Source organism: Aquila chrysaetos, chromosome 1, assembly GCF_900496995.4.
Source record: "Aquila chrysaetos chrysaetos chromosome 1, bAquChr1.4, whole genome shotgun sequence".
NCBI classification, from domain to species: Eukaryota; Metazoa; Chordata; class Aves; order Accipitriformes; family Accipitridae; genus Aquila; species Aquila chrysaetos.
This window is the reverse complement of record NC_044004.1, coordinates 58,446,206-58,459,109: the sequence shown is the minus strand read 5'-3', so window position 1 is coordinate 58,459,109 and position 12,904 is coordinate 58,446,206. Positions and strand designations below refer to the sequence as shown.

The 12,904-nt window shown below is 42.6% G+C and overlaps 1 protein-coding gene across 7 annotated transcripts in view; it reads left to right on the top strand.

Moving 5' to 3' along the window:
- Positions 1-12,904, top strand: part of LEF1 (lymphoid enhancer binding factor 1) — a 71,353-nt gene that overhangs the window by 42,879 nt on the left and 15,570 nt on the right. For 5 of the 7 annotated variants that reach the window (XM_030019000.1, XM_030019008.1, XM_030019017.2 and 2 more), the window contains 5 exons: positions 3,041-3,131; positions 5,391-5,474; positions 7,354-7,476; positions 8,211-8,373; positions 11,022-11,129. In XM_030019000.1, the coding sequence (XP_029874860.1) occupies positions 3,041-3,131; positions 5,391-5,474; positions 7,354-7,476; positions 8,211-8,373; positions 11,022-11,129 (569 nt within the window). The remainder of the gene's footprint in view (positions 1-3,040; positions 3,132-5,390; positions 5,475-7,353; positions 7,477-8,210; positions 8,374-11,021; positions 11,130-12,904) is intronic. The other 2 variants (XM_041124588.1, XM_030019045.2) reach the window with 1 other exon arrangement.

Here is a 12,904-nt window from a genome sequence, read left to right as displayed (position 1 = left end):
GCTGTAGTCGGGACGTCTGTGCGTGGGCATGAAGTCTGTCAGTGCCAGGACTGGTCCTGGAGGGTGCCTCTCCCTGCCTCTTTCTGCACTCACGTGTCCTGCCATGTGGACAAGATTGTGAAGCTCTGCTTTACCTGGGCACACATCCACATGCACGGTTGTCCCATTTATTTGGAGAGGTGTCTAGCCACCATTGTTCAGGGAGAGAGACTTTTTTTAATTCTGACTTTCTCTGAATGCCTAGTTTTTATTTTGGCCTTGCTATGCAGATAATAACATGGGCTACATCCAGAAAATACCATGGCCTTGTGGCTCTGTGTGTTTTTTGCTGTTTGTTGGTTAGTTGGTTGGGGTTTCTTTTTAGGGAGGGGGAATACAAAAAGCACTCTGCCTGGAAAGCCTGGCCTGTAAATACTTGTATAATATCTTTTTCAGAGTTGGAAGAAGCAAATGGAGACCTTCTGTCCTCATTTGTCTTCCTCCTTTGCATCAGTGCCCAGGAGAAGGTTATTCACACTTGTTCCTTGAAATCCCAGGGGTGCCGTGTATTAGAGAACAGGATTTCCACCTCTTGCCAAGCTGGCTGCGGTGGCTGAGGCACACCTTGCCGCTGCAGTTCATGAGCTCAAGAGGTTTTCACTTACTGCATGATGGGTTTGCCCTCCTGCGCCCCAATTCTTTGCCTTTACCCCTGGTTTATTTTTGTACTCCTGTCCTGCAGACCCAAACTGAACAACTTCTGGTTTGTTGTTTCTGCTGCCCATCCTCCCTTCTGCCTGTTCTCGCCCTCTACCCTGTCCAGCCCTGGTGCATCCCACCGCTCACGTCCCCAAGCATAAGCCTGGTGAGGGGCTCTGCTGGGGGGTGGCCAGGGGTGTCTGGCGCAGAGCTCATGCCCCTCCGGTGTTCCTGAACGGGCTCTTGATCCCTTTGCTCAGTCTGGTGAAGATGGGGATGGATAACGCAGGCTGGAGACTTCTGGTTTTGGCTGTGACGCTCTCCTTGATGTGTGTGGTCTTTCCGTACTCCCCGTTTCAGCGCCATGGGCATGTGGGAGCAGCCCCAGTGAAGTGGCCCATGCAGTCACTGCAAAGAGAGAAGTTTTTTTTCCCCTCAGGTCCTCTGCCAAACGCTTCCGACCATTGTTTCTGTCTTTGCCTCCCACTGTGGGTCTGGAACGAGGCACTGCCTTGGCGCCCCAGCCCTGATGCAAGGGTGTCCTCCTCCCACCAAAATCCCCTACAGAGGAGGTCCACAGCAGCTTGCCTGCAGCGCTGCCTGTTGCACCCCAGGCACTTTGGGATGGACACAGAGCCACTGCCTTGCTAAAGGTGGTCGCTTCTTTCTTCCTTTTTATTTTATTTTATTTTATTTTATTTTTTATTTTATTATTTTTTCCTTAACCCTCTCATGAGCAAGAACTTGCTTTGGAGAGCACTGGCTGTATGGTAGCTGCACATGTTCCTGCTGGGTGTCAGGTAGCTGGCAGCCCCCTGTAAGGGGCCAGAAGTTTTGGACTAGCGATAACCATGGTGCATTAGTGCAGAGAGAGTAGCGTCGTCTCTGTGGGTCAGAAATGCGGATTTTGGGGAAGGAACGGCCCAGCTCCTTGCCCAGAACTTAGTCTGGCAGGGGCAGGGTCATATTGTCGCTCCCAGGAGCATCAACCATCACCAGAGATGAGAGAGATGAGACACTGGGCTTGTTTTTCACCTTTGTTTTTTTTTTAAACTGCTCTGAAGGAGCATTCCCTCTCACGTAAAAACCCAGGGATATATAAAGTGTTCCTTTTCCTGTCAGCCACCAGCTGTTTTACACCTTTGAAAAGACAACTGTCCAGAAATTTGATCCTCGCTCAGGTTGTGGTCCCAAGTCTGAGAATTTAGCTTTTTTGAGACAGTGACACCACCAGTATTGTTTTCCATCCTTTCCTGTACACAGTCCTGAAAGATATTCTTCAAATCTGGTAATTAAATTCAGAAGATTTAAATACAAAGTGTGTGTGGGGGAATAAATCAGTAGCATCAATCTATAAACCAAGTCTCAAGGTAGCACACACTCAGTCTTGGACCTTTGGAGTGTCACCGCATAAATATTTAATACCCTTTTAAAGCAGCTGATTTAACATGTGAAGTAGACTTAACAATTCCTTCTGCTTCAGCCCCCTCTTCCCCAAACACATTTAAATAAACCGATGTCTTTGTGGCCTCTGCAACCGTAATTCCATGTCTCCTGGGGGCACAAGGTTTAGGTGAAGAATGGAGACCACAGACCCTTTTGGGACGAGGATTAGCTTTAATCTTGAGGTGATTCTTGCAGTTGTAGGACTCGGTGTTCTGGCGAATGTGAGCTGATGGATCATTTCTGATGGGACTCTTATTTTTCCATGAAATACTACCAATGCAAAACAGATTGACCTTGGAGCCCACAGGAGTCAACTTGATGAAGAGCTTAGTTGGAGCTGGAGTGACAATTGGAAGCCAAATGAATCATATCAAGTGTGACCATTACAGGCCTGAAAATGATTCTTAATTAACCACTGATCCTCTGTGGTAGCAAGTTTCCAAAATCTGTGAATCCATAAGGGAACCCGCGAAAATGTACAAGTAGCAATTTACCTAATCTAATAGCTCTGCTGTGCTGCCTCTTTGACAACGCTTTATTTTCCTCTTGTTTCATGCTCTGTTAGGAGAGGTCCTCAGGATCCAGTCGGGTTTGGTGAAACCGTTGAGAGGACAGTATTGCCTAATGCGCTATACAGGAGATCTAAATTTGTGCAGGTCCTTACCCATACATTTATTTCCTCCATCCACTTTGGTTTTTCCAGTATTTCCCTTTGAATTGCAATATCCTGTGCAAGTTATTTATTATTTTAAAGGTGGCATGGGTAGCCTTTTGCTTTTAACACTAACCAAGAAGGTGGTTGTTTCTTATCCAGAGCCCTAATTCCATCATAGCGTTGGCCGTGTTAGCTGTGAACTGTAGCTCACGTGTAGTGTTTTGAGGGGAAAGTCATTCATTCTTCTGTGCTCTTTAACAGGCATGTCCAGGCATCCTCCAGCTCCTGATCTCCCTACCTTCTATCCCTTGTCTCCAGGGGGGGTTGGACAGATAACACCACCTCTTGGCTGGTAAGATCTTTTAGCTTCTTTTCAGACAAAGGTGCATGTTCATACCATTTGCTGTTGTTGAGTCAATCACAGCATTTACAAAATAAGAATGTCACTGCAGTAAGAAATCACTACGTTATTTTAGTTGAAAAGATCAAAAAATGTCAATCTTTGAAATGAACTGAATCTGGTTTTTGAAAATGTACAGAAATTGAAGTGTGTACATTTCACTTTGAAGCCTATATATTTCTTATGGCTCAGATTTGTGGCTCTTGGCATTTGGAAAGATAACAGAAAACAGTTCTCAAGGAATTAAATGTAAATTTTTAATAAACAGAATTGCAATTACTGAGGGGAGGGGAGGTAAGAAGGAACTTTGAAGTGTATGTGTGGGGAAATCTTGAAACTGCACCCAAATGGAGAACAAACTTTTGTAGTCTGCTGCTTTTTACAGTTTCTGTATGGAGAGAAGCCTCTGTCACTGGGAGATTTTGCTGCTGTTGCTAATACTAGCACTCTCAGGATATCTCTCTGCCACTCAGGGTGTCATTTTCCTTTTGGAGGAAACACGTGGTATTTTCAGAGTAATCGATTTGGCAGGATGCTTCATGTCTGCTTGGGGTAGATAGGTACTTGCCCTCAGTTCTGTCAGAGCAGGGAATAAGGAAACTCAGCAACAATTTCAGTGCTTTGGAATCTGGATCTTGACTGGTCTGTGCCCACGGAAACAGCGATGTAGATTTTTTATTTTTTTTTTTTTTAATGTGTCTGTGAAAAGGGAACATGATCCAGATTACAACAGGCAGATTAATTAGAGAGCAGAAGACAGTAAAATGCTGCATTGCTGGCAAATCTTTGAGGAAGTGCCACATGCCTTTTTGGAACAAATTGTTGTCAGATACCAAACTAAAATATGGAAGTATCTGACTCTCTATTTTTTTAATTATTTCCCGCCCGCCCCCCAATTCGTTGCTGCTCGGCTGACTCCCTACCTCCACCACCACCAGGCAGTTCCTGGCATGCGTTTTGCAGATGTGGTCAATCACGTCTTCTGAACGGTTTCTCAATTCAGAGGCTGGGGGGAGGGAGGAGGGAAAAGAGAAAGAAGAGGAGAGACAAGATCCGATCTTGTAAGGCTTGGGGATGTGTTCAGTGGCACTCACCGACAGCAGGACATACCCAGCTGTCCCTTATGCTATATGGCTTCCAGCTGCCTTCCGTGCCGTAGCGCTGCCGAAACTTCCTCCACCTTTTTTTTCCCCCCCTTCCCTTCGACCACTGTTCATTTCCAGTAACGTACTCCCAAGTGTGAAACCTGTATCCTGAACCTTAAAAGACCAATATCCCTTTTTTTCCCCTCTGAAAGCTGATTTGCCAGTCAATAAGTAACTGTTTGAGTAGTATTGATGTGTGCGGTGGTCTTTCTGGGCTGGTTCAGGTATTTGAGCTGAACTGGTATTTGTTTGCAATACGATAGCATGCTACTTCAGGGTGTTAATTGTAGTTGCGACCTGAACTGTTGAAAACTGAAAGTAACCAAAATGTAGTCATGATGATAAAAACTAGAGTCCAAATGACAGGCTGGTGACAAAATGTTCTGTATATGTGGGAGTATAAAGGAGGAAAGAATTTCACACAAGCTTCTCTTACTGGATTGCGAAGTTTGAACTTCAAGTAGTTAAGATGGACTTGTGTTGCTGTGGGCTTCTTTTTATCAAATAAACTTATACTTTCTTAGAAAAGCTGGCCACTTGTACCTCACTATAGAAGATGCAAATGGAGCGAGTCTCCTAAGATTTCAAAGACTTAATAAAACTGTTCAAAAGGTTTTCTAGCTTGATAATTCGGTCTGGTGTTCTTGTGCTGACCTACAGTAGAACTATTTGGAATAAAATGCCTCTTTTCTCGGAGCTAGTTAACCAAATCTGATTCCAGTGCTTTTAAAACTAGGTGAGAGAGGGACAGAGATAGAGGAGTGTGCATGCATGCGTGTGTGTGTGTGTGTGTGTGTGCGTGCACGTGTGCTTTGGGGAAGGAAGGCTATTTGTTTTGCATTCCTCCCCAGTGGAAACCTAGATTGGGAATCTTTCAATAGCAAGGGAGAAAGTCCAAAGCATTCAAGTATTTGTTAGCTTTGAATACAGCAGAACTCTTGAAAGTTTTACCTATTGCTATTTATTTGTGACTAGTACTGAGTTCCCATCAAGTGCTTGTAACTCTAGAGTAACTATTGAATACCATATCGTATGATTGATGGGTTCCTTTCTTCTGTGACCTCAGGCAAGGTCAGCCTGTATATCCCATCTCGAGTGGATTCAGGCAGCCCTATCCATCCTCACTCTCAGTCGACCCTTCCATGTCCAGGTAGGTGTAGGAGGTGAATGACTGACTGGGGAGTAACTGCTGGCATTAGAGGGCAAGTTGCTCTTCTGCTTGCATCTTGGTCTGCCTTTGCTTGCTTTTCAGTCAGCTAAAACTTTATGCGTACATTTTTATTTAACATATTTGTGTATGTACAGTTTGCCTGGATCCCACACTGGTCTCATTCAGCATTTTCTTGGCAGTCTCTGAAGTATTGCAATTAGGAGCACCAGTGAATTGTCAACAACTAATTGAGCTGTTTCATCTGAAATGAGTCGTTAGTTCATTTCTAGATGCAACATACAGTGTGCATCCTTGGGTTTTGCTCATGCAAGTATGCAACCAGGTGGATTGTCACTCTAGTCTGCGTTCTCTAGTTCTAATTTCAAAGTTGTTGGTAATTAGTCTTGAATCATGTAGGTATCATTCTGTGTGGAAACTTGCTCGCAAGTAGGTATTTCATAGCCCAAAGCCACTAATGGCAAGGGATGCCAGCACAGTGTATTTGTACTGGTGTGTGAATCAGGCACTGTGTCTTTATGTCTAAGTGCTAGCAAGCAATGCTAATTGAGACTTGGCCATGACACACTCCAGACCTCCTCTCCTCTGCTTTTGCACTCTAAAGACAGCTTCTGCATCCTGTGCTTGGTGTACACAAGGTTGCAATGTACTATTCCTGGGGATTTTTTGCGTGACCTGTAGAAGACACATCCTCTTGCATGGGGATTTAAGACAGGTCACTTGTTAAGTGGTGGGTCCTCTTGCCTCTATTTGTGTGGGCTCCTTTGGATTATCACTGTCCCTTCACGTCTTTACAGGGGATTGATAAGCATGTGCCTGTCAGGGTGATTGGGAAGAAAACCCATTCTTCCTCTATAATAAAATGACCTGATCTGGTTACAGGGCTTTGTGTTTGCTTTATTTTGATGGCATGAAGGAAAAGGACAAGGGGACTAGGGAATGGAGAAAGGAGAGGTTGGATGTGATTCCTTAACCAGCCCTCATTTAGCAAACTTTTGGAGCATGAGCTTGCTTTTTATGTTAATGGTACTGTCCACCAGTTCAAAATAAAGCGTGCAGGGTTTTCTGCTGCACTTGAGCTTGCAATGCTCAGCACCTTCAAGATCCGTCTCAGCGATCCTTGAGGATGACCTGAGTTAGTAGGGTGGGATGATTGAGTTAGTGGTACTTTGGTTTTCTTTTCCATTTTCCTTCTTGTACAAATGAAAGGAAGGTTTATTTAGGACAAAAGTCTTTCTCTCTCTCTCTCTTTTTTTCCCCCCTTTCTTCCAGGATGCAGGTTAGGGTTTTTTTTAAATTTATTTATATTTTAAGCATTTGAGGGAAGAATAGTGAGTTAAAGTGAAGTTATGTTAAAATCTTCTAGCTTAAGTACCTTGAAAAGTAAGAGATTCCTTAGAGAGCCATCAGGGACTCCCTGAAAAGACTCTTCTTTTATTTTGTTTCTGCATGGCAGTTCCCTCCTTTGCATTGGCTGGTGGTGGATATTTTAAGAATGTTTATATCTTGGTGTGGAAATACAGTTTTTGGTTAAGAAATGTGTATTTTTATTGCTAGTCAGTGCAACAGTACAACCATTAAATGTTTCTTGTGTGCATTGCTAAAACTGTTTGCCTGAAAGGTAATAAAATAACTTCTTTACAACCAAAATGTTGACTGATTTGTTTGTTTGTTTGTTTTTCTTGAATAAATGGGCTACAATGCACAAATCTTAGCCAAATATTTTTCATGCACTTTCGAAGAATTGTCTTCCATTGCAAGCTTCGTAGCGTTTGCATTCTTGGGGCATCCTGCTGCTGTCATACATGTTTGATGCCTGTCTTCAGTAGTGTTACAGACTTTCCTTTGTTTTCTCTTTTAGGTTTTCGCATCACATGATTCCTGGTCCTCCAGGCCCTCACACAACTGGAATCCCTCACCCAGCTATTGTAACACCTCAAGTAAAACAAGAACATCCGCACAACGACAGTGAGCTAATGCATGTGTGAGTCTGCCTTTCTGCGCTAGCCCTTAATCTATAAATGTTTGAGAACTAACTCTGTCTGAAGAAGAGTCAAGGAGGTTAAAAAAAAAAAGAAGTGCCTTTCATGACCTCTTTGAATTTTAACTCTTCTCCTGTAACTAAAATGGGACATGTGGGCTACTGTTTGGGAAGAGTAATGAGACATGAAGCCATTTTTCATTCCAGTCCAGCACTTTTTAGCTATCGGCAACAGTCATCTTGATTCAGACATAATCATGGACCTGTCTATTTGTGAATGTTGCTTGAGTGTGAACTCATTAACTTCTGCTGGAAAAGGTCTTAACTGCAAAATTTACTAGTAAAAAGCATCCTTATTGCTTAGTACTTGAAGGCCAAAAGGCCTAAGAAAGAAGTGGATGAGGAGCTATCCTCCTGCCTGTAGTGGTGGTCTTCTAGGGTACTATGGATAGCCTTTCAAAAAGAGAATTGACACAAGTGATGAATTTGGAGCGGATTCACAGATCAAATTTTATTTGCTAGAGAATGTCAACCTGACATCCTCCCTGAGTATTAAATTAAGTCAATTCTCTGAAAAGATACAAAAGTGGATGGGACATGACTGCTGAAATTCTCATTCTTACTACTTAAATGCTATTGTAACCACAGGTTGGTAATTTTCCATTGGGATTTTTTTAGGCTGAAGGTAAATGGATGCTCTTTTTCCCCTCCTTTCCCTTTCCCCCACCACGTTTTAGGAAGCCTCAGCATGAACAGAGAAAAGAACAAGAGCCAAAAAGACCTCATATTAAGAAACCTCTGAATGCTTTCATGTTGTACATGAAAGAAATGAGAGCGAACGTTGTAGCAGAGTGTACTCTGAAAGAAAGCGCAGCTATCAACCAGATTCTTGGCAGAAGGGTATGTATAGGAGAGTGTGTGTGTACTCACGTGTGCTGCTAATTTGTGTGTGTTTCCCTTTAGTTGGGTGTGATGGCTCACTTTCTGCTTGAGGTGCTAACTAATGTGCAACTATCAAATTAGCTATAGAAGATAAAACATGAAACTAAAAATAAAAGCAGTATCTTGATTTTCTTTTTTCAGCGTTAGCAACATCATCAAATTGGTGTCTGTTCCACTCATGTCATGGTGTCAGCACTTCAGGCATGAAATACCCTCATTCACACATGGAAAGAGCATTCAAATCACCTTCTGGGTCCTCCCTTAGGCTGGTCTCCGTCGAAGCAGGAGGGGATCATTCAAAGATGAACACTGGATGCCAGTGAAGATGGAAATCAAAAGTGAATATAACATGGTCCAACTGTAAAGTCACATAGGTTGGAAGAGACCTGTGGAGGTCATTGAGCCCAGCACCTGCTCAAAGCAGGTCCAGTTACATCAGGTTGCTCAGGGACTTGTCCAGTCAAGTTTTGAATGTCTCTAAACTCACCAGCTGAGTACTGATGATCCCAGTACACATCCCAGAGCCTTGCTGAGAGCCGTTTGCTTCTGTGGCATTGTAGGCATGTTTTGTTCTTTCCATGCTCCAAAAAAAAAATTTGCAGGCCAACCCACAATTACAAACTTCATGTTCACTGTCAGTATTCTTCCAAGGGAAAGCAGCAGAAGTAAATGCCCATTTTGACCTTGACTGTCCTGGAAATGAGAAAAGGGACGACTTTTGTAGCAGTCTGAGTTTGAGTAAGCATTATTCAAATCTCCTTGCTCTGTGAACCTCTCTTCTTGACCACTGACTAAGTCAGTATTGACAGGCGCTGCAACTCTCTGAAAACCCTGTGTTTTTAAGTGGGAAGTCAGTACAAGACCTTACTGCTACTTCTCTGTTACAATCTGAAGACTTCCCTGCTCTCCTCCCCTCCCTACCTCTGCCTCAAACTGAGCAGAAATCCATTGGTGCTTGTCCCAGTTCCTGCAGCCTTCTGCCTTTTCTCTGATGTTCTTGTTACCCTGATGTTCTTGTTACCTCCTCTTAAAGGGCATCTAGGTGCTTGCCTTTTCCATTCTTTCACGCAAGTCTCTAGATGATGTTTTCATTCTCACTCCCTCAGTAATGGATCGTAGTTGCTTAGTATGTCAGCCTTGTTTTCTCTGCCTGAATGAGGGCAGTGGCTTATTTATCTCCATTTTGGTAATGAATCAAGCCTCAGTGCTCCACTGGCTGCTTTTTCCACAGCTTGGACTCCTCTTTTCAAGTTACTGGTTTTTGTGGAAGTACCTCAACTTCCATTTTCACTGTGGTACAAACAATGGATGAGTTATCCAGTATAATTGCTTGGAGATTAATTATCATCAAATGTTTTGCATTCAGTCACCCTAGTCACTATTTACTGTATCTTGTGCCACTCCAGAACAGGAACCACCTGTGTTCTAAAGAGCTGACGCTTTGTGTGATGCTGGGCTCTCTGATGCCACGGCATAATGTTCACTACCTTCCAGTTTTGGAAGGCACGTGTGGAGTTTGAGAGTTGCAAATAGGCTGAACTGGTGTGCTCTCAGTAACACATCGAACTTGCCAAGTCAAGACAGACAAGCCCTTTAGTTCACATCTTCTGATGTGTAACAAAACGACATATGAAATCATACAAATATGATCTGATCTGAAATCTTAGTTCTGTAAATTATTCTTGCATGAGTGTCTTAATGATTTTGTGTCTTTTTTTTTAATATCTTCTTCCCCCCCCCCCCATGCATGTTGTCAAAAGTCAAACAAGAAGACACGTCTAATGCTGCAGCAGTGGAACCTGATTCTAAATAAAAAGCCTTTACTCTTTTTGGTTCAGGTCGATGATAGGTGTTTCAACACAAAGAAAATGATTAGGTACCGATGTAACTGGTGCCTTTTCAAATGTGCAGGTTGTGAGGGATTTTTTGTTTTTTTTTAAAAGAAGATAAAAGCAGGAAGTTTATCCTTACTTGGCTACAGAGGTCAACTCATGTAATTTGGAAGACTACAGTTCTGTGGTTTCTGTATCTTGGAAACTTTTTGCAGTTGCCATTTTCTTCTATTACAACAAGAAGAAATCAGAAAGCAGGTACCTTGAAGCTCAATACTTAGAGGTTGATCTTGGAACAGGAGCCGGCTGGTGCCCAGAAAGCCCTCTGCGTTGGCATTGAAAACCTGTGTGTAGCTGCTGCTTAAAACCAAGACAGCAAACCCTTCTGTGCTGGGGAGCTCGCTGCCCTTTAAAAGCAGCACAAAACCTTTCTGTTTTGTCAGGAGCTAAAGGGTGGGGGTTTGTTGTTGGTTTTGGGGGGGCTTTTTTTGTGTTTTTTTAAGTAGTGTTGGGAGGGCATGGTTCTGTGAGCACATTATTTGGTGAGCCCTGTTTCCATAAATGATTTTTGTCTTTCTCAAGGCACTTGGCATTTGCAGAGCTGACAAATGCCTGAAAGTTGGTTAATAAACACGGGTGTTTGTAATTGCTAATGAATTTCATTTTTGCAGTGGGGAAGGACTGAATCAAAGTCACAAAAACACTTGCTCATGTCATCTGTTGCCTAGGTATGAGTTATTTCTTAGTCTAATGCTGTGTTTATTTTGTTTGCAGTGGCACGCTCTCTCCCGTGAAGAACAAGCGAAATATTATGAACTAGCTCGTAAAGAAAGGCAGCTACACATGCAGCTTTATCCAGGCTGGTCTGCAAGAGACAACTATGTAAGTCTTGACTTGACCTCACTTGAAGGCTCTTTTCAAATTAACTTCCTTTATCTAACTTTTTTTTTTCCTTCCTTCTTTTTCTTTTTAACTTGTGGAAAGTTCTGGATGGAGGGATGGCGAACAAACATATAACATAAGCCTTATATTTGTTTGCACTTCAGGCATCCAGAAAACTTGAGATTTTGTTGTTGTTGAGATGCTTCTGACGAAGGTCACAGTATTTGAGGGGAAAAAAAATAGCATGGAAAGTTTTTTTTTCTATGACAATCATCAGTACCGCCTGAAAGCTTATGTTCTGCTGTACAGCTGTGAATTTTCCATAAATTTCTATCTGATCACTTGCTATCCATAAATCTTCTTTAGACCTGAGCAAAAAATGGGTGTCTCTCTTTCAAGAGAACTGAAAGCCCAGGGGTCTTAATGCAAACTGAACTTTAGCTGAAAGTAATTCAGAATAGTCCATCTCTGAAATAAAGCCTGCAAAATTTGTTTAAGTAAACTTCATGGTAGATTCTGCTTTTATACAGTTTGGTGAAGCTAAGAAGTTTTCTTACAATTATGCTTATTTTATAATTAAATATCAAAAAGTGTTAATAGCACGTTGCACAGCTTGCACTTCACAATTATACTATTGTGCTTACAATGAGCTGTCAGTGTAGTCATATGTTATGTTACAAAACTCACAAGCTGCAATCCTGAGCGACTGATCCTAGCCTGAGATCTGGGCTACTTTCCGTCCCCCCATCAGCTGTGACATTATTTACTGTGATAGGAAGTGTACATGCTATATCTGGCTCAGTTTTCCATCTGTATTAGATGGACAGTAGTGTTTCTCTACTTCAGTGACGTCTTGTGGACATTAAAGAGTATGAGGTACCTAGATACAGCATTAACAGAAACTGTAGAAGTACCTGACATTAGCAATCCAGCACAGCTACTGTTCAGCTTAAACAAAATTTTCATTGTAAGCTAGAGTCTCTTAGGGAGATCTTCGGCCCAGAAGGCATTGACACAGAAACTACATGATAATCTCTGAAGCACGTCTTGGTCTTGCTAACATCCATGCCCAGTTTTGTAAGCACAGACACTACTGTAAGCCCTAGCAGCTTGTTTCTGCCTGTTTTATATAGTCATCTTTCCTAGCAGATGAGCTGTCATGACCTTACGCAGCTAGGGTTTATTTCCAGTAACCAGACCGTGTCTACAGAGCTGTCTTGGAGTATACCTGGGAACAAATAGGCCTTAGTGATATACTCCCTGAAAACAAGGGGATTTCAATTGTTTTGAACTTACTTGCTGGAAAGTCAAACCACTTTGGAGCCTTGTAAGGTCATGCTTACTGGACATCAGCCTTCAAGATTGTCCTGTGATGCTCAGTCATTTTGACTTTGAGAACCTGATGTGTTTTGCCACAGCCTACTGCCATACAGCACAAACAGTGGACCTGCGGTTTCTTAAATGCCTTGATAGACATTCAGAATGTGTAAGGTGGCACATATGAATTCTCTCTTTGATGTGTTTCCAACCTACATCCTGTGTGGAAGTATAGCTCTGACATACTCCAGTCCTATGTGTTACAAGGGAGAGCTCTGCTAGCTTCCTCTTGCAGTCCTTCTCTCTGCCTCTCCAGGAATGCACACGTTTGTTGCAGTGGTGGTGAGAAAGGACATCACAGTAGATCACAGTTTATCACTGAAACCTTTTCATATATATGTCATCTTTTTTTTTTTTTTCCTTTTTTTCCTCTTCATTTTTTCTAACTTGAGCAGTCA